The sequence below is a fragment of the Crinia signifera genome, chromosome 8 (assembly GCF_055691185.1).
Source record: "Crinia signifera chromosome 8, ASM5569118v1, whole genome shotgun sequence".
Lineage (NCBI taxonomy): Eukaryota > Metazoa > Chordata > Amphibia > Anura > Myobatrachidae > Crinia > Crinia signifera.
This window is the reverse complement of record NC_139224.1, coordinates 20,491,956-20,516,893: the sequence shown is the minus strand read 5'-3', so window position 1 is coordinate 20,516,893 and position 24,938 is coordinate 20,491,956. Positions and strand designations below refer to the sequence as shown.

The window sequence follows — 24,938 nt, the reverse complement described above, 5'->3', positions numbered from 1 at the left end:
GCTGCTGCTGTTCTCCATGGACCTGAGAAGCATGTAATGAGCTCCACCAATCAGAGCTCAGCACAAACTTCTCAGCCTCTGTCCTCTGGTGCAAAGTGTCATGGGACTTAGTCAACTCCCAGAAATGCACTGCACACTTGTGCAATCAGTGTGCCTTGGCTCCCGATGCTCAGCACCATAAATCATTGTCACATTGGCAGATAGGTGAAGCTGCAGCACTACCCCACCCATGCACAAAACATTTAGCTAAAAAAAAAAAAAAAAACTTAAACATTTTATTTTTAAAAAATACATGACAACCACGGGGGGCCCCTAGCTAGAGGGGGGCCCAGGGGCACTGACCCCTTGCGCCTCCATTATAATCCGGCCCTGTGTTGCACATCATGCTGGGAACTGGAGTTACCCAACACCTGGAGCCACATAACTACCACACCACTAATGTCGGATATCTCATTGGATGTACTGTTATGTCAATTATTCAAGGGGTGAGGCATGGCCACACTCAAAAAAACCACCAAGGGGAGCCTTGTTCCTGGAGAAGGACAGGACACACCTCATGGTCGGCCTGCAGTGATATGTTGCAACTAATGTTGATGTTGGATACACATATGTGGTTGTTGTGATTGTTTATGTGTAGAAATGTGTAGGTCAACATTAGACACATTATTTACTTACGGCTACTTGAGCCATCCTGGGCGCCGCTGGTTGGCTGTGCAGTGGTTGGGGGGGTCCCGAGCAAGGGGGATGGTCCTGGAGTTTGGACCGAGGTAGTGGGTGTGAGTGGGGAGTGGAGAGGTTTGGGGGTGGGTGGTGGAGAGGTGTAGGGGGGTTGGAAATGGGGTGGGGAGGGGGGGGGGTGGGGGTTGTGGGGGGGGGTTGTGGAGGGGGTGGGGGTTGTGGAGGGGGTGGGGGTTGGGGGGGGGGGGGTTGTGGAGGGGGTGGGGGTTGTGGAGGGGGTGGGGGTTGTGGAGGGGGGGGGGGGGGGTTGTGGAGGGGGTGGGGGTTGTGGAGGGGGAAGGGGATGGGGAAATTGTGTGGGTCCAAACTGCACCCTGGGTCTCCTCTTCTTCCTCCTCCTCTTCTTCCTCCTCCTCCTCTTCCTCCTCCTCCTCTTCCTCCTCCTCTTTCTTCTCCTCCTCCTCCTCCTCCTCTTCCTCCTCTTCCTCCTCTTCCTCTTCCTCTTCTTCCTCCTCCTCTTCCTCCTCCTCCTCGGCTGCCTGGTCCCGGGCTGCCTGCTCCCGGGCTTCAATGCGTGCCCTTGCCCGTGCTGAAATGTTCATGTTGATGGCATAGAAATCGAAGATTGGGTTTCATAAAAAAGGGGGAAAGAAAAATTTACATTAGTCATGCTCATAACCTTCAAAATTATCATTGCTGTGAAATTTCAGACATTTATCATGCAAACTATTTGATATCCTACACCCAAAAACTGATCAACTACTTAAACCCCCCCTATACACCCCCTATACACCCCCTATACACCCATATACACCCATATACCCCCCATATACACCCATATACACCCATATACCCCCCATATACACCCATATACACCCATATACCCCCCATATACACCCATATACCCCCATATACCCCCATATACCCCCATATACACCCATATACACCCATATACACCCATATACCCCCATATACACCCATATACACCCATATACCCCCATATACCCCCCATATACACCCATATACACCCATATACCCCCATATACCCCCATATACACCCATATACACCCATATACACCCATATACCCCCATATACCCCCATATACACCCATATACACCCATATACCCCCATATACACCCATATACACCCATATACACCCCCATACACCCATATACCCCCCATATACCCCCCATATACACCCATATACACCCATATACCCCCCATATACACCCATATACACCCATATACACCCATATACACCCATATACCCCCCATATACCCCCATATACACCCATATACACCCATATACCCCCCATATACACCCATATACACCCATATACACCCATATACCCCCCATATACACCCCCATACTCAGGAACATATTTATAAAAAGTACACAAAACATTGCTAAAAAACGCTGACATACTAGTAATCAAAACTTACATCGGGCAATATGGCGGCGAAGGCTGCTGAGTAAAACCGGCTGCCGCCGGCGCAGGTCTGACCAGCGCCGCTCAACCTGCCCCAGGCTTCTGCGGACGCCGGTCGTAGAGAAGATGAGGCGGCGGGCAGCAGTATACGCCCGCCGCTTGTCGGCATTTCTGACATATGGGCCCCTGGGCCCCAGGTGACGGTCCATCACTTCCACCAGGGCCAAAAGCTCTAAGGTGGAAAAGGGCCTAGCTCTTGGACAAGTCATATTGGCAATGGCGCAGTTATTAATTGCAGGTACATATATCACTTTTGGTGCTTGCTGATTGGTCGAAAAAATTGTTTGTTTGGTATTAACTTTATTAATCCTTCTTACATTAACAAACTGGATGCGAATAGAAACTTACGCGGACCGTTCCGATATACACACACCACAACCAACAGCATGCATTCAATGAAGAGAGAAGTACTGTATTTACAGTGTGCGGAAAATAATACACGCAACCCTCTACTTATAACTACGCTGCTTAAAGGGGGCACGATACACCGATATGCATGGAGAGGAGTACTGTATATACAGTAGGCGGAAAATAATACACGCAACCCTCTACTTATAACTACGCTGCTTAAAGGGGGCACGATACACCGATATGCATGGAGAGGAGTACTGTATATACAGTAGGCGGAAAATAATACACGCAACCCTCTACTTATAACTACGCTGCCTAAAGGGCCACAATGCAACATGTTGCTGTATGACAATTTCATACACATTACATATGTAAGGAAAGCATTATATCGTGATGTTTTGAAATGTGACTCACAAAGCATACACGAACTCCAACAGATACCAGCTGACAACACTCGTCATTGGAATGACAGGTGCCCACATTTCACGATGTAGCACAATGCTCCACAACCTGTGTATGTGCATATACAGGTGTTTGATCAGGTGCGTTGAGACCTGCGTAATTTAAGCGGGAGTTATCGGCGGGAAATATCGGCGTAAATTTGCATCTACATTGCGGGAAAAAATATACGCCCCCTTGTTCATGGCGGGAGATTAACATATAAATATTCAGTCAGATGCAGCCCACAATTGCTGCAAACATGTCTGACTCAGACGATTCTGCAGCAGAGGACGCTCTGCAGAGAGCTACAGCACAATCCATGCTTGATGCACTCAACAAGAGGGAACAGGAGCGGAGAAGGAGGGCCCAAGAGAGGAGTCGCCTGCAAGATCAAGCGGGCCCCTCAGTAACAGGCCCTGGTGAACCTCCACCAGCTCCACAAGGGCCAAGCAACCAGCCAGAACAAGAGGTTGCATCTCTCCAAACAGGTGTGACCCAGCAGGTGCATGGTGAGAGAACTGGGGCCACCAGAAAACGTGCTGCAACATCTAGGGTGATGACTGAGCAGGATACCACCACCAGAAGGAGAAACCCTGCATTTGTAGAGGCCGAAATGCGAATTCTAGTGCCCAGGGAACGCGAATGGATTGAATTGGCAACCAGGAAGCCGGGTGCCAGTGCAAGGAGAAACCTTTGGGACAAGATCACAGAGGAAGTGAACCAGGTGTTACCAGTGGTCAGAACTTGGGACGCGGTGAAGAAAAGGTTAGTGTGTTTGTCAGGGCAATTTTTCAGCAGTCTCCAGCAGGAACTGAGGCCCTTATTCTAGTTCACTCTTTCTGCCCAAATATTTCTTAGATGGACAAAACCATGTGCACTGCAGGTGAGGCAGGTGTTACTTGTGCAGAGATAATCAGATTTGGGTGGGGTTTTACACCTGCCTCACCTGCAGTGCACATGGTTTTGTCCATCAAAGAAATATTTGGCCACACATGGCAAAAAAACATAAGATCACCCACACTAGGAAATGTCACGTAGCTAGGGGTACCACATAGTTCCTTTAATTCCGGACACATATTAATTACACAGGTTCTGTGGCTGGCTGACTTCAAGACTCCACTTCACCTAATTTTAAACTGCCACAGAACCTGTGTAAGTAACATGTGTCCGGAATTAAAGGGACTAGGTGGTAACCCTACACGTAGCACAGTGGTGCACATATCTCATGGTGATATTTGTATTTTTAAACTTGTAGGTGGACTGACTTCAAAAGTGCCCTGAAGAGGAAGATGACTGACCGGTACAACCACAGCATGTCCACCGGGAGCGGTCCTATGCCTGACCATTTGGAGTATACCCCCCTGGAGCTGGACTCCTGTGACGTGATCGATGTGGGGGAGATCAGGGGGATCTCCAATATGGACAGTGAGCTCCCGGCGGAGGTCTTTGCTGCTGCTTTTGATGGTAAGTCACAGTAATGCATTGTATTTAGAAAGATATTTTTTATTGCGTATGTGATGGTGACATTGTTTTCAATTCTTATCCTAGCAGAAGCAGAAAGTCAGGATGTACCGGCAGCATCTTCCTCTGCAGAGCCACAGGTGGAGCAAGTGGTCCAGCCTCCACCAAGACGTCGCCCCCAGCCCCAGCCACAGGAGACATGGAGTGAGAGCCTGTTGGTGACGCTGGACAGGATCGAGCAGCAAGGGGTGGATGCTGCGATCCGTCAGCAGCAGGTGGCGGATTTTCTGGCGGAGTGGAAGGCCACAAACCAGCTGCAGGTTGAGGCCTTGAACCGCATTAATGAAACTCTGGCGGCTGGCATGCTAAGCATTGGCCAACACCTCAGCCGCCAGAATGAACTTCTTGCGGAGCAGCTGTCCACCGCCAGGTCCCTAAGGGACAATCCCCCATCTGCTGCCCCACCCCAAGCTGCTCCCCAACCTTCCACCTCGGCTGACCCTCCTGTGTCGACTAGGGGAAGACGCCGAAAGCCAGCTGAGCCAAAGGCCCCTGTCCCCAAGGCCCCATCTAAAAGGGGCAAAAAAGGGCCCAAATGAGACCTGGTTCACTTCCTCTGTGGTTGGAGGCCAAAGGTTTAAATTGCACTGGACAGCCGCTTCCTGAGTTGGCCATCGATCCATTTGCGTGCCATGGGCATGAAAGTTCGTATTTTGACCTCTACAAATGCAGGATATTTTTTTTTGGTGGTGTGTATCTTGCTTAGTATTCACCCTGGTTGTTGCAGTACGTATTCTGGTGTCCCCATTTCTTTCACCATTGCATTTGCAGGGTAACACATGTTTGGAGATATGCAACCTCTTGTTCTGGCTGTTTTATTATTTGTGTGTCTATTTTATTTGTTTATTTGATTTCTCACATTAAAGTGTCAAGCTGTGATGCTGAACAGCAAATAAATTTATTTTACAAATTAAATCTAAATTGTGGTATGTGTCATTTCTTGTGTGAAACAAATACTAGATTTATGTGTACTTACTGACCAGGGTATTTTTGAACATTTGTTGAAGTGTGGTCGAAGTTTCCCATGTGTAACCCTCTCCATGGCCATTCCCATGTTCCTATCCAACTTTTCCCTGCTAATTAGTTTGTGTCAGCACATGTGCAGAGCAACTTAATAGGTGAGAAAGCAGTTTGTGTGCAGGTGAGGTAGCTCCTACAGTAGTAGGTAAAAGCAGGTCCAGAACAATGCTTTCCTCATGGAGTGGGTGAGGCAGACAAACAAGGGTGAAAAGGTACATTTGTGTAGGAATGCATATGTGTCCTCCCTAAAAAAAGATGTGTGAATGGGCCAAACATGATAAATTAGCTTGTGAACAAACATGCATAACTTTTTAAATATATATGATTTGACAGTGTCATAAGCAGATGTAGGAATCCTTTGTTAGAGAGATGAGAGTGCAATAATGTGATTGGTGGCATCTTACATCCAGAGTGTAGTCAAATCCAAATCATAGCAGATGAGATAGTGGTACAGGTCATTATTTTGGGTACTATACAAAGATTGTGTTGAAAATAGTGGTCATGGGCTTCAAACATTGCTGAAACATCCTTTGTAGGTGTTAGATGTGGTTTATGTTATTGTATCCTAAATACAAAACCTATGTTAGTATTAGAGTGAACACGTTGACACATGTCGACTTGTGTAGATTGAGTGTGCTACTGCGTAAAGTCTATGAAAGCACGTAGTGAATGTGTCTGTTTAGCAAATACCTACCTTAGCGTATAAAAAGATTCTTACCTTAAATTAAACAAACCTTTAAATGTGGCGAAGTATAAAAACATAAGCTTCCAATGTGTTTGCGTGCTGTATGTGTGGCTTGCAGGCAGTGAAATCATGGTTTGGAGTTAATAGACTGCAGCATTGCTTATTACATTCAGGTGTATGTGTTTGAGTAGTAATCAGCGTTAATTAGCCAACTCAGGCGCACGCTGGCATGCGGTATCTGTAGGGGTGGTTTGAGCTGGCGGTTGGCGGCCGCCTGTTTGGTGTCCGAAATGAACGGTGCCTTAGTCGATCGTGCGGTAGTAGCACCGCTCATTTTTGGTGCACACCCCCGTGTACGCCCATATTTACGCCCATTTTCCCTCATTATTTCGGCCGCTCCCATCAACACGCCCCTATGCCGCCCCATTACCCGTACACTCGCGTACAGGTTTTTTCGCACGTTGAGACACCGGCCGTAAGCGTTGTGGAGTGTTCGCGCCGGCGCATTAGCGTATCTGCACATGCGCAGATCGTTAAAAACCCCGGGACGTACGCGTACGGCCCGGACGCTCCAACCAGAATAAGGCCCTAGGTGTGGGCGAGTGGTGCTCCGCACTGTGCGCAGTGGATCAGTGGATCCGTGGGTGCACCTTTGGCCCACCCGCCCAGATTGGTAATGGTAAAGTGAACTGAGCACCACAGCGGTTGTGGGGCGGGGGACTAATTCTCAGTCCACGTGCTTAACTGTACAAATTGGCACCCCATAAAAGTGACCTTTTCGTGTCAACAATTTCCGTGTTGAACTTTTGCTTGTGTCGACATTTTCCCCATGTCGACCTTGTGCCTAATGTCCTTTAGGTGTCGACTAAAAATAGTTGACCTAATTATTGTTGACCCTGTAATCCATACCCCAATCACCCACCTCCATTTGCCCCATTCTCCCTCAATACTGAATGGTATTTTCTTGTCCAACATCTGTTTAAAGAGGAGTAAGGTAGAAAATAGGGGCCAGAAGTTACTATCAAAATCTATTCATGGATGGGAGCATACCCTCCAACATAACCTGTTCTATAAAGTACAAAATGCTCTGTTCCTGGATGTCCCTGACTGTGGCGGTTGTGGAGGAGGGGCTGCAGCACAGTCAAAAATTCAAATAGGTCTATCTCTCCTCATCACATTCTAGATAAGCATATTGAACACCGCCCTCCTCGCTTTCATTCTCTACGACCAATGCACCACAGTACAACCACGTACAATCCACTCTGACCCACCTACCTCCTCATTTCCCTACAGGCAACATGCCATAATACCAAAACCAGCCACAACAGCTAGTGACCCAGTTGGCACACTCTACGTTTAGCAGCTGTAATTAGAAAAGGAGATGCAGGGGAGAGGGGAGGAGGAGAACAGAAATTCCGAGGGGAAAAAGGAGGAGGACAGAAACACAGGGGGTAGAGAGGAGGAGTGGAACAGAAATACTGAAGGGTGAGAGGAGAAGGGGAACAGAAATTCCAAGGGGAGAGAAAAGAAGGGGAACAGAAATACCAGGGGAAGAGGGGAACAGAAATATAGATGGGAGGAGGGGAAAATAAATACCGAGGGGAGAGAGGAGTAGGGGAATAGAAATACTGAGGGGAGGTGGGGAATAGAAATTTGGAGGGGAGAGAGGAGTAGGGGAATAGAAATACTGACCGGAGAGAGGGGGTGGGAAACAGAAATACAGAGAGAACAGGAGGAGGAGAACAGAAACACAGAGGGGAAAAAGGAGGAGGACAGAAACCCCGGGGGTAGAGAGAAGGAGTGGTATAAAAATACTGAGGGGTGAGAGGAGAAGGGGAACACAAATTCCAAGGGGAGAGAAAAGAAGGGGAACAGAAATACCAGGGGAAGAGGGGAACAGAAATATAGATGGGAGGAGCGAAAAAATAAATACCGAGGGGAGGGAGGAGTAGGGGAATAGAAATACTGAGGGGAGGGGAGGCGGGGAATAGAAATTTGGAGGGGAGAGAGGAGTAGGGGAATAGAAATTCGGAGGGGAGAGAGGAGTAGGAGAATATAAATACTGAGGGGAGAGAGAATGTGGGGAACAGAAATACTGAGGGGAGAGAGGAGGTAGGTAGCAGAAATACCGAAGGGGAGAGAGGAGGCAGGGAACAGAAATACTGAGGGGAGAGAGGAGGCAGGGAACAGAAATACTGAGGGGAGAGAGGAGGCAGGGAACAGAAATACTGAGGGGAGAGAGGAGGCGGGGAGCAGAAATACAGAGGGGACAGAAGGGGGGAACAGAAATACAGAGGGGAGAGAGGAGAGGGAAACAGAAATACAGAGGAGAGAGAGGAGGAGGGTAGCAGAAATGCAGAAGGGAGAGAGGAGGAAAAAACAGAAATACTTAGGGGAGAGAGAAGGAGGGGAACAGAAATACAGGGGTGAGACATGAGGCGCGGAACAGAAATACTGAGGGGAGGCAGGGAACAGAAATACCAAGGGGAGAGAGGAGGCAGGGAACAGAAATACAGAGAGGAAAGGAGGAGGGCAACAGAAATACAGAGGGGAGAGAGGAGGGGGAAACAAAAATACAAAGGAGAGAGAGGAGGAGGGGAACAGAAATACAGAGGGGAGAGGTGTAGGGTAGCAGAAATGCAGAGGGGAGAGAGGAGGAAAGAAACAGAAATATAGATGGGAGAGAGGAGGAATGGAACAGAAATACTGATGGGAGAGAGACGTAGGGGAACAGAAATACTGAGGGGAACAGAAACACTGAGGGGAGAGAGGAGTAGGGGAACAGAAATACCAGAGTGAGACAGGAGGCAAGGAACAGAAATACAGAGGGGACAGGAGGAAAGGAAAAGAAATACAGACAAGAGAGGAGGCAGGGAACAGAAATGTCAAGGGGAGAGAGGGGGCAAGGAACAGAAATACAGAGGGATCAGAAGGAGGGGAACAGTAATACAGAGGGGAGAGAGGAGGAGGGAACAGAAATACAAAGGGGAAGAGAGGAGGAGGGAAATGGAAATACAGAGGGGAGAGTGGAGGAGGGAAATATAAATACTGTACAGAGGGGAGAGTGGAGGAGGGAAATAGAAATACTGTACAAAGGGGAGAGTGGAGGAGGGAAATAGAAATACTGTACAGAGGGGAGAGTGGAGGAGGGAAATAGAAATACAGATGGGAGAGAGGAGGAGGAGACAATAAAAGTGCAGAAATCGTAATAAATAAGGGGAAGCAGCAGAGTAGAGGAATGGGGGTGACCAGAGAAAAAAGGGGGAGATTAGTGGAGTTGGTTAAAAAATAATAGAGGAAGATTTGAGGAATATGAGGTATAATATAGGGATAAATATAAGACGGGGGTGAGATTTAATGGCGCTCATGTTCAGCGGCAGTGCAAGAGGTTTTTCCTTGTGAGTTAATTCCCCTTTAAAAAAACATCCGAGTTTGGCGGACATCTTGCACTGCCGCTGAACTTGGGCGGCAGTAAATCTCGCCCAGGATGTACAGGGACAGGAGAGATGGGAGGAATAGGGGAGAGGTGGAGGAAGAGAGAGGACTCAAACACCAACATACTGTAATACTAGTTTACAAATAGCACTCTCCATACACAGAATAATTCATATCTCCCAACCATCCTGATTTTGGTTGGACAATACCACTATTTGGGCACTGCTGCCATCACTTGGGTACATTTTTAGTCAGCAGAGAACTAACCTAGCTGTAAGATGAATGGAGCACCATGACATCCACGCAAACACGGGGGGACTATATAAACTCCATGAAGACGCCACGCCATTTCTCAGGGCAGGGCTCCTGCCACTGGAATCCGGAGAGTAAATATTACAAAAATGGGTGCAGTGTGCGTGGTGTGGGCACTGCACCCATTTATTATTATTATTATTGTTTATTTATAAGGTGCCACAAGGGTTCTGCAGTGCCTGACAATACATAGATGAGCAAAGAACAATACAAGAAAGATTGTGATTTACAGTACAAATGCAAATCAGGACAAGAACATGGTAAATAAAAAAGACAGTTGCAGCAGCGGACACTGACGCAAACATAAACATTGGGTTAGGATAAGAGATGGTTGGATTTAATAAAGAAGTGGGTCTTGAGTGCTGGTTTAAAGTTTTGTAGGGAGGTGGCAAGTCTAATAGGGAGGGGTAGAGAATTCCAGAGAAAGGGTGCACAACGGCCAAAGTCCTGGAGGTGGGAATGGGAGGAAGTAACCATTTGCAGGAGAGGCGACGCGCATTTGTGGAGCAGAGAGGGTGGGTGGGAGTGTAAAGAGAGACAAGGTCAGATATGTAGGTGGGAGAAGAATGGGTGATGGCTTTCTAATACCCCATTCACACCAGCCTAAATTCCCGGGTTGAGTCCGGGAACAACCCGGTACTAGCGCTGGTGTGAAAGGTTCCTGGGACAAAATCCCGGGCAAATTTCAACCCAGCTAGGTACCAGGGTTGTTCCCGGGTTCAACCCGGGGACCTGGCTGGTGTGAAAGGTACAGGGTATACTTACCCGGGTTGCCGTGTCCTCCGTGTCCTGTCCGACGGGAATTAATGCAGGCGGCGGGCGCAAATGACGGGACAGCCGGTGGATGATGATGATGATGCAGCTCTCCGGTGGCAGTGAGGACGCCGGAGAGCTGCGTCATCTTCATCCGCAGCCTGTCCTGTCATTTGCGCCGCCGCCTGTGTGGATCCCAGGCCTGCACGGAGTACCAGCAACCGGGGTGAGTATTCTCCCCACCTCCGCCGCCATCCCGCCTCCATCCCGCCGACTGCCCGCCTCCTCCCCACCTCCTGCCGGCCTCCTTCCCGCCCCCTTCTCACACCAGAAAATGCAGGGGCATTTCTGGTGTGAATGGGTCCAAACCCGGGAATGTCCTTGCTTGTCCTGGGAACTGAATTCCCGGGTTTGTCCCTGCATTTCTGGTGTGAATGGGGTATAAGTGAGTGTAATGAGTTTGAATTGTATTCTGAAGGGAAAGGGTAGCCAGTGCAGGGCTTGTAAGAGAGGAGAGGTGGACATAGTACGTTTGCAGAGGAAGATGAGACGGGCAGCAGCATTGAGGATAGATTGGAGTGGAGAGAGGTTAGAAAGTAGTAGATTACAGTAGTCCAATCTGGATATGACTAGTGAGTGGATGAGGGCCTTTGTAGCATCCTGGGTGAGATAGGGTCTGATCCTGGAAATATTTTTGAGGTGGAAACGACAGGACAGTGAGAGATGCTGAATGTGTGGTTTAAAGGAGAGAGAGGAATCAAGAGCGATGCTATATATATAGATACGTCACTGTACACCATAGTGCAATATAATATAACATATGTATAATGTATACGTCATGTACAGGGTCTGGAACCTGATCCCAATAATTGGAGGTGGTGCCCACCAGGGATTCCTCCATGCCCCTTTGTGCTAGTCCAACACTATAATATTATATTAAGTGAAAACTGTGTACTGTCAAGTTATCACTTACTACCACTATTAAGCTACTGTTAGGCACCAATCTGTCTGCCGCTGCTCACCTCCTGCGTCCCTGAGCGCTCCTTTCAGTGATCGCGCTGGAGGCTCAAGGACAGGGGCTGGTGGCGGCCATTTTCTTCCAGGCAGACAGCAGGGAAGCGTTGGTGACGCTGCTAGGTAATGCCCCGAACGTTCATCCGGTGACTGACAGAGGGGAACACAGGCCGCTGTAGCGTCTGACGTCAACCATGCCTGTAGGCGGGCTGATTTGAATTTAACCTAGCTTCCCTGGTGTCATGGCGCCGCTTATAGTGTCCCGTGAGCCTGCCCCTGGTTTGTGTCTCAGCCAGCGTGTTCCCAGTCCCTGGTTGGTTCCTGCTTCAGCGTCCCAGCTGTCTGTCAGTCTGCTGTGCTCATCTCCTGTGCTGATCTGTCATTCTACCTCTCAGATAAGTCAGGGCATATCAGCTTTTGTTTGTAATATTCTCTTCTGGTGTCATCTTCTTGCATTGTTGCAATTCTAGTTACTGCTTATTGCATTATTCCCGGTTCCATCTTGTGCATTGTTACGTTCATTGTCTTTTGGGATCTTGTGTCTCGGGTACCATGTTATGTATTGTTGCATTTGTGGGTCTATACACTCATTGGAAGGTGCGTGCTCTCATACCAGTTAAATCCTATCTTGCGGCACTTTGCCTCCTGCAGCAGCCATGTCACTTGTAAGTCCTGGCGGCACCGGGTGGGGGTGGACCTAATTTACCCACACGAACATGGCTGTTAAATGTGAAGCCTTAGTTAGCAGGAGGCAATCAGGACAGCAGAGTGTCTGCAACAGGGTTCCCCGCACGCATCTGTCCTTACAGAAATATTACTATTTTTACCCGATGTCTTCCTGGAGCATTACCTTGTAAAACTGGGCACATATGGAGTTGCCTATGACTGTACAAATATGTCTTTTTATCAGGAGCATTTTACTCCTGCATTTTTGGCACACAATCCATCAGAACCCGGCTGCAGCCAACTGAAAGCTCTTATTAAAAGTCAGAACAATCAACAAGACAGCATTTTTTCCATTACTTTCCTACACACAAGACAAATAAGTGTAATTAGCCCAAGCATTGGTATTCATTTTGCGTAAAATATGTAACCTCTCCTCTCGTTGTTGAAATATAATATATGTAATTTGTTTTGTCAAATTACAGAATTAATTACATCTCTGAAAATGGCTAAATCCTTTTTTTCATGTAGAATCGCTTTGTTTTTCATCAGTCATTTTTATTCAGAGGGGCCCCTCGAGGGCCGTCGAGTCTTCCGCTGTTCAGAATGAAAAAATGCACTCTCCTACCTGCTGCTAATTGCTATTAATGCCACGCATAAGAAGCAGAAATCACGTTTTGCATAAACACGCCCACTTTCCTCCTAATGCGTTCTGTTAACAAGTTGCATTCCCAGGAGTGTTTAATCCTAATTTGAAAATGAATAATCAGGACTGTTCATCAAAATCAGCGGGGGTAACCGCCCACCGGCTCGTCCCCCAGTAGCGCCTATCTGCAGTTTCCTGATTTGAGAAACTAAATGTTTTCATGCTAGAGAACGATGGAATCGCTCATTGATTCAGAGTAAATCAAGATCTTTTAAACCTCACAGCCTGCGCAAATTTATTTGCATTAGCTGTAATTTTAGGTTTTCTATTTATGGCCCAGTCTGCACTGGCGGAGATTATTCATGTTAAAACTAATTGTTCTCAGCTGACTGCTTGGCTATTTAAATAAAGGAATTTTCCTCTGTTTTTTTTTTTTTACATGCAAATCGTGTCGTTTAAACTGTATGACAGCTGGTTGTTTTATTTAATAATATAACGTGATCAAGTGAATAATCATAATAAATAATTTTATGATTTTAAGTATTGTAGATTATATTTGTGTTATACATAGATCAATCGTTGCAGTTTAGTGTATTGAAGATTAGAATCGCACTCAAAATGCGTGTGTGTGTGTGGGGGGGGGGGTTATTCCTGCATATTTTGGGTGACATAAGCCAATCTCAGGTGACATAAGCAACCCAAGATATTTAGCCACACTCACTTCAGCATCTACAGGAGGGGCTTGAATTTTCAACAATATGCCACTGCCGCCACCTTCCGAAACTCCTTTCTTATTAACTAGCTCTGCAAGGGGGATACAGTTACAATACCGAGGTCGGAATCCCGGTGTTCAAAATCCAGATGCCGGAATCCCAACCGCCGAAATCCCGACCACCGAAATCCTGACACTTTCTCCCTCTACGGGTGTCCACGACACACATAGAGGGAGAATAAATTAGTGTGCCAAGCGTAGCGAGTCACAGGGCCAGCTGCGTGGCAAGCGCAGCGAGCCCGCAGGGGGGGGGGGGGGCGATCCAAGTCCCCCCTTTGTCGGGATTTCGGTGGACGAGATTCTGGCGTCGGGATTTTGAATGCCGGGATTCCGACCGCTGGGATTTAGTACCAATTTCCTGCAAGGTGATGGCAATCATAAATAATGATGGAAGCCCAGGAGCAGAGCATTTTGATCCTCATGGAAGGAAGGGGGGATCCAAGTCTCCCCTTTGTCGGGATTTTGAACGCCGGTATTCCGACCGCCGGGATTTAGTACCAATCCCTTGCAAGGTGATGGCAATCATAAATAATGATGGAAGCCCAGGAGCGGAGCATTTTGATCCTCATGGAAAAGATCATGTTGGAGGGTCTGCGTATCATTAGTAACATCTTCAGGATTACGGCGCCGTATTTTTGGATACTTCATCAGTAACATACAGTAGCACCATATTTCTGGTGACTTCTTCCTCCAGGTAACTAAATGCACTGACGGTAGGGTGCGTAGTGTGGGCCCCACATGACTCAGCAGCAGTGGAGGTTTTTACCTATGGGCTGCAGGACTGCAGCTCCCCCAGGTAAAATCCACCACTGTGCCTGGAATAAGAGAAGCCAGATACAGTCTGTAAGACTGCACTGGCTTCACTGTGACTGGCAGTGACTTCTTATTGGTAGACTGACCTGCCAGTCACCCAAGGCTGTCCCATTGGGGGGTGTTTCTTCCCTCCAGGATCCCTCTATGGGCTGCTACAGCTGCAGCCCATAGAATCCGGGGTCTGCGCATGTGTAGTACCAAGGCCTATACTGTGCATGCGCCGGTTCCGGTGCCAGATGACAGGCACCGGAACCGGCGCATGCGCCAGTTCTGTGCCTTTCATCTGCAGTGTAAAGGCTCCAGGACTGTGATTTAGCTTTTATGGGCTCGAAGCACCCGGCATGCGGCCAGCGGCAGCCCCCTCCTGCACTGAGGTAGGAGCCACCACTGCTTAGGAGCCCGTTGGCTCATCCATGTGAAATGCCATTGGGCGAGATTCAGCTGAAAATGCCATAAAAACCCAGTTTTCAGGGTTTTTACCGCATTTTCATATGCAGCAAAGCCCCATTGCTGGGGCTTCGCTGTGGGGGGTTACGCCAGTTCCTATTTGGCGTAACCCCATGGAAGCCTATGGGCTTCCCTTCGTGCCGCCCCGCGCGCCCCCCGCCGATCCGCGCCGCACCCCCCCCTTACCTGTGTCCGGGCAGCCTCCTGCTGTGCAGTGATTTCCTCCTGCCTGCACCAATTCTGAGTGCAGGGAGGAGGAACCGGAGCCCTTACAGCCGTGTAAGGGTTCCAGCAGGGAAGGGGGGACCCGGTGCACATCGTCGGGCATCGCTTTTGCGTTAATAATCGCATATGTTAGTGCATATGCGATTATTAACTATGCGAATGCCGGTGATGTGCTCCGGGGATTATTGCTGAATCTCGCCCAGTATATTTTCCCCATTCTGCAATCCTCCCGCGGCCACTCTGAGCATCCATGGTTCTGCCTGTTGTGCTCCTCTTGGGGTCATTACAGCAACATCTGATTTTTGCCTGGGGTGTTTTTGCTCCGCTGGATGCCAGGTGATGATTACAGCACGTACAGAGATGCTGTTCACAGGAATTGTTCATGTGCGACCCCTAATAAAATGTCAGAAAAAGATTGTTTTGTTTTCTGTTCTAATGCGTTGATCTGATTGTCAGGTGAAATCATGGAAAAACGCGTGATAGTGGATGAAGGATGCAGCCTGTCATATATTGGCAGGACGACACTGTGATGCCATTATTCTGCCAATGCAGTGTTTTCATGTGTCCAAAACCAGCAGACATCTGGGTGCACAGAGAAAATGTTTTTCAATTGGGATTACTTCAAATGTGCAACGCGTTTCTAACAGAAATGTGTGCGGCCCCTTGTGTTTTGGTTATGGTGTTGGTAAAACCACCCTCAAGTGTTCTGGTTCGGATTCAGATTTTAATTCATTTTAATTTTTTCAATGATAAAAAATAGCAAAAATGTTGTCATTTGGACCTACTGTATCTTTGTTCCGGTTATTTCCAATCAGTTTGGACAACCCTCTCCTGTGTGAGACGGCTCCTGAAAACTCCAGGGAGGAACTGACAAATTCAGATTTCAAATCCACGTTCTGGATCGAGGGAAGCTCCGAAATTGGGACCAGTTCGACTCAGATCCTCTAAAAGTATCCAAGCCGGGACTTGTTTGAATCGGATCCCCTAAATTTGTTTGGTTTAAAAAAAAAAAAACGGACCTCATTGTTCCATAAGCTTCTGCTCCTGTTGTTTGTTGACTGGACTGATATAAATAAATACATTCACCTAGTGTTCACTCTAGGATTTTTTTAGGGCAGGGTGCCGAGCAGGGCACATTTTTCAGTCGGGAGGGTGCATTTTTTAATCAGTCAATTTGTCAGCACCTATTAACTGTGCAGGATGTCCAGGGGGGGGGAGTTCCTCTGCCCGCGTGTGAATGAGACAGAGGCCCTGGGACCATACTTGCCAGATCATCCCTTCAATAAGCCCAACATATAAATTACACAGGTTCTTGACTAATTTTCAAACTTTTCAAATGTAATGACAGTTGGAATGAACTCTTGAACTCTGTCACCTCCCAACCATACCAGCTGTCATTACATTTGAAAAGTTTGAAAATTAGTCAAGAACCTGTGTGATTTATATGTTGGGCTTATTAAAGGGATGATCTGCCAACTATGCCTGGGACAGTACCATTACGGAGCTAGAAGAGCCGGGTGCACACATGCATGCGGCGGTGCCCTGCGCTCTCAAGCTGCTGACCGCTGACCCATCTATCCTCGCTGAGAAGCGAATTTGACGCTGACTCTTACAAATGGTAAGTGACTCTTCTTGTGGCTGGCCTGGGTGTCCCCACCATCAATCTCACAGGCAGTTGCTGAAACATCCACAAGGTGGAGGCCCTTGCTGTGTAGGTGCCATTACTAAGTGCGCCACAGCTCTCATCACTTGGGGACTTGGACAGTAAATGGTGGCTTTATCTGCTGATCTCACATGCTCCTAAATATCTCTTTTAAGCTACAGCAAAAGTGATACATGGTGCAGCACAGCACAGGGAGCCTAACCTGTTGGATTCATGTACAGCCATATACTGTCAGTGAATAGCACTCACCGTTACCAACAGCAGCCATGTCTCCACTTCTCTAAGTGCTAATGTACTGGATTGCTATACAAATCACCCTTCATTTTTATATATCCTGTTGGCCTTTGGTTGAACTGTTTGTTATACTTAATATTGTGTGTGGGTTCCATATGAGGCACTTCAGCGGGTGCTAGGCGCAGACGCAGTGACATCATGTGAAAACAGACTGCCCCCAATAATCGGACCGGTACATTTCAGATTGATCTATTATTAATCATGACTTACAAAAGGTCTGAGAAAGAGAGACTCTCACTTCTACTCTGGAGGACGAAGTGTCATCCTTAAGCACAAAAAGTAGATACCATGGCAACTCACATTTCTACTATACAGAATAAACTGCTTGATATGGAGGGTAGGCTAAGGAGATGCAATATTCAATTTGTAGGCCTGTCTCAACGAGCAGAATCCTGAGCACTTAGTGGAATAGTGGCTGTGCGATACTTATGGCGTTGATGAATTCTCTCCCTTTGTCACTGTTGAGCGGGCACATTGTGTCTCTTCCAGACCGCTACCACCTGGAGCACCCCCTTGCACTTTAATAGCAAAGCTTTTGAATTATAGGGATAGAGATACTATTTTGAGACTCAATCACACTAAACGTCCGTTGATTTGGAACGGGACAAAGATCTCCGTATTTCCGGACTTGCTGTGGAGGTTTAGAAAAATTGAGCTCAATTTCTGACAGTAAAACGATGTCTACGGGAGCTCAATATCTCTTATGCCATGTTATTTCCATCCAGGCATCCGGTAATTGGGGACGGAGAAACAAAATTCATCTCTACTCCAATGACAGCCTCTGCCTGGTTAGACACTGCCAGGCCGGCAAGAGGGGCTATGGCTGATTACCCTTCAGCTATGTATCTGTTCACTTACCCTTACACACTAAACCAGAAGCTTGGGTCACCTTCTCGTATTGTTTATCACAAAGTTATACAAATACCCTCGCTTTTCATTTTCACAATGCATCAGATAGCTCTATAGTATTATATATAGTCAGTGGCGTAGCTACATATGTGGCAGACCCTGCAGTGGCTTGGGGGAGCGGCGCCAGCGGGGTCTGTGGTGGGCGCCGCTGGCTGAACTGACAGGCGACCCAGGCGGCAGTGAGTGCTGAGCTGGTCCCACCCTGTACATATCTAATGAGCGGGGACCCAGCGCAGTGCATATTGAATGAGTGGGTCTCCACCCTGTGCATATGTAATGAGCGGATCCTGTTTATTACATATGCATGGGGCGGGGACCCGCTCATTAAATATGCAATGCGCCTGGTCCCCGCTCATTAGATATTCACTGAGCGAGACCAGCTCAGCGCTCACTGTTGCCTGGGTCGCCTGTCGGCTCAGTCAGCAGTGCCCGTAGTCCATCACCTTGCCCCTTCTTGGGGGGGGGAATCTTTTTTGGCAGGGGGGAGAAAAATTTCTACCTACGCCACTGTATATAGTATTTGGAATAAATGGATAGACCATATATACACCATACTGTTGATGTGAGTTAATTCATATGACTGTTCAGCTATGGACATGCTTATCCAAGTCAGGTATATACAGACTGTCCATATATGCACCATACTGTATACTGTACTTATCAGACTCAATTTGTCTGCGACCCCCTGCCTGTTTACATCCTGCTACCTAACCACCACCCCCTCGCTTGCACCTCTTGTAATCTGTCTGTCTCCCCTTCCTACTAGATTGTAAGCTCCTCCGAGCAGGGCCCTCTTCCCTCCTGTGGTCAAAGCCCACTTCTCTTCACATGTCACTCACAGCTCTCCTATACTCCAACACTCAGTGACCATCTTCGTCCACATACTCATCTCCATCATTGGCCTCAAGCCTCTAGTTGTATGTTGATTGAGTCCTCACTACTTATATTTAAGCTGTAATATGTATTGAACTGTGGCGCTCGTTATTTGTACTCTATTTTTGTTATTTATTCAATGTTATGCCAAGCTTTGTCTTCCTGTACTGTTCCTTTGTACGGCGCTGCGAAACACTTGTGGCGCCTTACAAATAAAATTATAATAAGAATAATAATAATAACAACTCATACAATTGTAAATTGTCAATATCCCCTGTGAATGTTTATTGATTTTCTGCAATGCATGTACACAGTTTTGCAGTACCTGTCATATATTTTACCTTCATTTTATATGTGCGTGTAAATGTTTTATTAATTAAAAAAAAATCAATAAAAAATTATTGAATTAAAAAAACAACAACAACACAGGTGACACCAATCATATATTCAGAGGGAAGTCCAGATAGAGAGCATTTTGTCCCTCCAGGACATTTTCAACGTGTTGACCTTTTAAATATGTCAACTGAAATGCATGTCGACAGTGACACTGTCAACCTAATGGCCCTGTCGACCATGTGCCCTTCGAATTTCTGATTGTAGACCAAGTTACTGTAGACCAGTCTTCTAAATAACCTTTCCAAGCGTAAATCTGCCTAAACCCTGTTCTGTTTGGTAGGTGCAGATAGTTATATACACAGATATATGGGGCCCAATTTAATAGGGTCAGTAGCGCACGCAGGGGGGGTTTCTGAGTACCCAGAAACCCCCCCAGGAGTCTAAGGGTCCTAGTCTGAAAGCTGAGGGTCCCCTCTTTCCAGGGGTACAAGAATTTTAAAAATCGTCCCTTGGGAACCGGAGATATCTGACTTCAAAGCAGTGGTCCCCATCCAAGCCTGTTAATTGCTGTTCCCAGTCAGATATTTCAGGTTCTGTCTCACTTAGAGTTTTTCTGAGGGTATATTCCAAAAGCTGGGACTCTCCCCCTTTGATGGACACTAGTAGCTTGTCTCTACTGTTCCCAGAACCAGACATATCAGCCTTCCAGCAGCTGGTTACTGCTCCAGCTCCACACACCTGGTATGTAGTTTTATATTCTCGTTGGCAGATTGCTCTGCCTCCTGAACTCTCATCCCCTAGTCCCCAATACCAATTGGTAGGTGGGATTCCTTAATTTTTAATTCCATTAAAATCTAAGAAATCTATCACTGGGAACTGGAGATATCTGCAGTCAAGCAAGCTGTCCTCTCACCAGAAAATTATGAATAATAAGCCCACTCCACTATACACCCCTCCTCTGCATATTAAACATCCTCTACCACCCTGGAAGTTATGTATCAGGGCCCCTTCATTCAGCCCAATGCCCCCTTCTCCCACCCCATCTCCCACCATCTGTGCAGTAAAGGAGTTATTAGTGGAAATTACTGATCCAGGCCCTACATGCTGAGCAGTTGATATAATACCCCCTACCATCCGCAGGACATCATAGCACCTCCCACCCTACCGCTGGAGATTCGGTAGGTGCCCCAATACATTGCTATGCCCAGGGGTCTACACTGCTGTTGACGCCCCTGTATATATATATATGTGTGTGTATGTGTGTGTGTGTATATATATATATATATATATATATATATATATTATTATTATTTATATACATTTGGTCTATCTATACTACTTTAACTGACCCGGCATATACTGGGTCACCTAAGTGTCCATCTCCGTGCTTTGCTCCGCCCCTCTGGAAACCCCCTTCTGAAAATCCTGCGTTTGCCACTGAGGGTGTGAGAATACAAAAGTGAGAGATTTTGGGAAAGTTTCCCCTTTTTTTTTTTTTAAAGCGGCGATCATTTACATGGCAAATTCAACCTGCTTTTTTTTTTGTGTAAATGATTGCTGCTTTAAATAAATGAAAAACCTTTCCTAAAATCTCTCCCTTTCTGATTCTCACACTCTATTACATTTGCCCATGATGCCCATAATACAATCTATGCACCGTCGTTACTACTGTCTGTCTCTGTCCTGCAGGATTTCCTGGGTCAGATGTTTTGCACAATTGGGGAAGTTATTGGATCACAGAGAAGCCGGTTGGAGAAGCCTTTGACGTGAGTGAAAACATTATTATCTGATTGTCTCTGGTTTGTTTTGTAATGGTAAATATTGATTAACAGTATTTCTAATTATTAATTAACGCTTTATTATGGTTACTATGGTCTAACGGTTGATGCAGTTCATTTCTATGGTCACTGCTGCCCCAAATTGAAATAGGTTCTATGAGATTTCTGAAACAAATTAGGTTACAAGTAGCTGATGTTTTCAGCTGAAGGAACAGAAAGGTTTCCTGCGCATGGGGCGGGGCAAATGACATCCTTATTCCCCACAGGACAATGCCACAGTGGGGGCAGGGCCACTGAGATGCAATTAGCTTAACATCAGTTATCGTATCCCACCCAGGGCTGCCAAGAGAAATCCTGGGCCCCGGTACATGAACTTCCAGGGGCCCCCATGGGGGGGGGGGGGGGGTTGTGACCACGGCATGTTCCTGCCTCCCAGCAGCTGGGTTCTAAGATATAGATATATAGATATATATATAGATAGATAGATATATATATGTCGGTACTTATGTATTATCTGGGCTCCCATGTTAAATGCACCCCATTTTTTCATACCCCTACTATCCAAATACGCATGGAGTTGATTTTATATAGTGTGGCGAGCGCAGCGAGCCACCGTGCCCGAAGAGTGGCGAGCGCAGCGAGCCCCGCGAGGGGATGCGGTCTCATAAGAAAAATGGGAGCCCAGATATTACATAAGTACCTATATATATCTTAAGGGGATGCGGCAGCACTCAGAATGAAGACAGCAGGCAGTTTTGTCCACCAACAGTTTCAAAGCCACAAGGCTCCTTTATCAAGGTGCTTTAGAGAACACACATATATATATATATATATATATATATATATATATATATATGTCTTTGCTGCTGTCTTTGGATGAAAATATTTTATATTTGTATATACAGCATATATACATACAGATCCTTCTTACTATACAAAAGGCCTTTGTTTTATATCATATACTGGTGTACTCCAGAAGTCTGTACAGGTAATCCAATGAAGGAGGCAGACAAGGAATTATGCAGAAATGACTATATTAGCGCCTAGCGCCTTTCAGGGTCTCTCTTGTCCTCAGGGTGATACAGCATAAATATACACACAAAAAGATATTCACCTACCCCTATAAATACCCCCACTGTAGACCCATCTCTCCATCCCCGCCGGGCTCCCGGGTCCGACCTACCGGAAGTGCTTTGCACCGTACTTCCAATAGGAAGTAAGGACACACTCACCCGAGTTCCACTGATCACCCTCCGCGTTCCACAGACCGGCAGTACCAAGCTACATCATAAAAGCGGATCCACGGCACTCATTCACTGGGGTCTAAAATCGCCTCTTCTGTTACAGCTGGGTGCCGTGGATCCGCCTGTCATGAGCTGGGTACTGCCAGCCAGTGGAACGCGGAGGGGGAGCAGTGGAATGAATGCGAGTGTGCCCTGACTTCCTACTGTGCGTGATACGGGAAGTAGGGTTCCAAGTACTTTTAGTAGGATGGACCTGGGCGCCCAGCGGAGACCACAGTGGGGGTATTTATATGGGAAAGTGAATGTCTTTTTATGTGTATACAGTATTTATGCTGTATCACCCTGAGGAAGGGGGAGACCCTGCAAGTGCTAGGTGCTAATACAGTCATTTCTGCATAATTCCTTGTGTGCTTCCTTCATTGGATTATCAATATATATCTATATATATCTATATATAGATATATATCTATATATACTGTGTGTATATATAGATATATATCTATATATATAGATATATATCTATATAGATATATATCTATATATATATCTATATATATATAGATATATATATATATTGATGATCCAATGATGGAGAGGGAGAGGGAGAGAGAGAGAGGGGGAGAGAGAGAGAGAGAGAGAGAGAGAGAGAGAGATGGTTTGGCACAATTTGTGCATCACTGCTGCTGCCTTCACGGTATAGCACACAGACAGTCAGGATTCCAACAGTCATTAGCCTGGCATCAGAATCCCAACTGCTGGGACTCAGACAGCGGGGCGAGCACAATGAAGCCCCTTGCGGGCTCGCTGCGGGCACAGTGGCTCGCTACACTCGCCACCTATTTTATTCTCTCTCTATGAGGTCATGGACCCCCACAAAGGAGAATAGCCGCTGCCCGTCTGTTGGGGTTTTAACATTGGGAATTCTGATGTTGGAGTAATGTCTGCTGAAAAACCGTATGTCGGTCAGTCATCCGGCACACCCTTCACTGGAGTATTAAAGAAATGGTGCAGCTTGTGCGGTGTGGGCCCCCCTGGACCACACACACTGAACTCATTATAAATACAGAACTGCCTAACCGTCACCCCAATACCTAACCCTCCTCTCCTGAAGCCTTAAGTTGCCCATACACTAACTGCGATGTATTACAGCAGTGTATAACCAATCTGACCACCCTGAGCCACCCAAGACCTTCCCACGCAGCAGAATCGCATGGGATACATTGCATGCAGTCCTTTCACAACGTACCACATGCGACCCTGCTCCCTGCTGCTAGGAGGAGGCCGTGTTGGAGGTCGGATGGGTTCAGACCTGATGCGCACAGGACCGTGCATCAGACTCAAGGGAGACACAATACACATCCTATTTGGGCTGATTTCTCAGCCCAATCCATCGGAATTGGGTGAAATCCGCCCAAATTGGACAAGTGTATGGGCACCTTTACACTAACCCTGAACTGCCAAAGCCTAATCCTCCAATCCATGCAGAATATCAACATTTCACATGGCGATGATCTGCAGAGGACTGTCGACATTTCAAAACAAGTTGACATCATAACTGACGACATGGTGGAGTCAACATGGTAACTGTCAACATTATAAGTTAACTGCACCCCAGCTATGTGTATAGTTATTACCAATACTAAATGACTTTCAAGCTTTTTGCAAGTATACTTTACTGTGATTAGTAAGATATAGTCAGGCTCACAGTCCAAACAGTAGGAATAAGAAATACAGTAGAAATATGAGTTGTTCTGAGATGGATAGCGATTCCCACTAATATGTACTGTCTGAAGAAACGAGAGAGAGAGAGAGAGAGAGAGAGAGAGAGAGAGAGAGAGAGAGAGAGAGAGAGAGAATTAAGACAGGCAGGGCAGAAAAAAAAATGCACTTACAGGGCAGGACTCGACTTAGACAGATTCAGGAGCTCCTCCAGCTCCAGCCTCCCCTGTCACATGCCGCGCTTCGTACGCCTGACCTTCCGACCTTCCCCTCTCACATGTTGTGAAAGCAGCTAGTGCAGTCTGCAGTGCAGACACACGGATACGGAGTTTCTCTGCAGACGCTCCGCACTCAGCATTGGATGGGGCCTCTGTCACTGTCTGCAGCACTCCACACACAGTTAATGAAAGTGACACAGCCTGCCGCTGCTGACCCGCTCTCACCGGCCAGCGGCAACCCCTCTTCCCCCCCCCCCCGCGCGGGTGCTCCAGCCCACGCTGCTACAGCGCTGCTATAAAAAAAATGTAAGTGTGACTGTCGCCTGGCCCGGGCCCCCCTGACAGGCCCGGGCCCAGGTAAAATGTACCCGCCCCCCCTGCCTCTCGGCGGCCCTGATCCCACCCAATCACTAGGACAAAAAGGTATGACCTGCTCTCTTGGGTGTTTGTGGGTAGTTCCTGAAACTAGGGATGGCCCTCGACCATCGATGTCTCATTTTGCCATCGATGGGGAGAACCAGATGGTTACCCACCATCGATGGCACAGCAAAACTGATGTTTTGCTTTTGTGTTTTTTTCAAAGTGCCGGGACACGGAGCATAGCTCCGCCCCCGACACCCGTGAAGCCCCACCCCGA

At 47.2% G+C, this 24,938-nt stretch overlaps 1 protein-coding gene across 1 annotated transcript in view; it reads left to right on the top strand.

Annotated features, from left to right (window-relative positions):
• The window catches only part of LOC146025845 (copine-8-like), a 109,801-nt gene extending 88,689 nt beyond the window's left edge, over positions 1–21,112 (top strand). Inside the window, exon 7 of the mRNA XM_083155949.1 lies at positions 21,032–21,112. Coding sequence (XP_083012075.1) covers positions 21,032–21,112 — 81 coding nt within the window. The remainder of the gene's footprint in view (positions 1–21,031) is intronic.
• Positions 21,113–24,938: the final 3,826 nt, after the last annotated feature.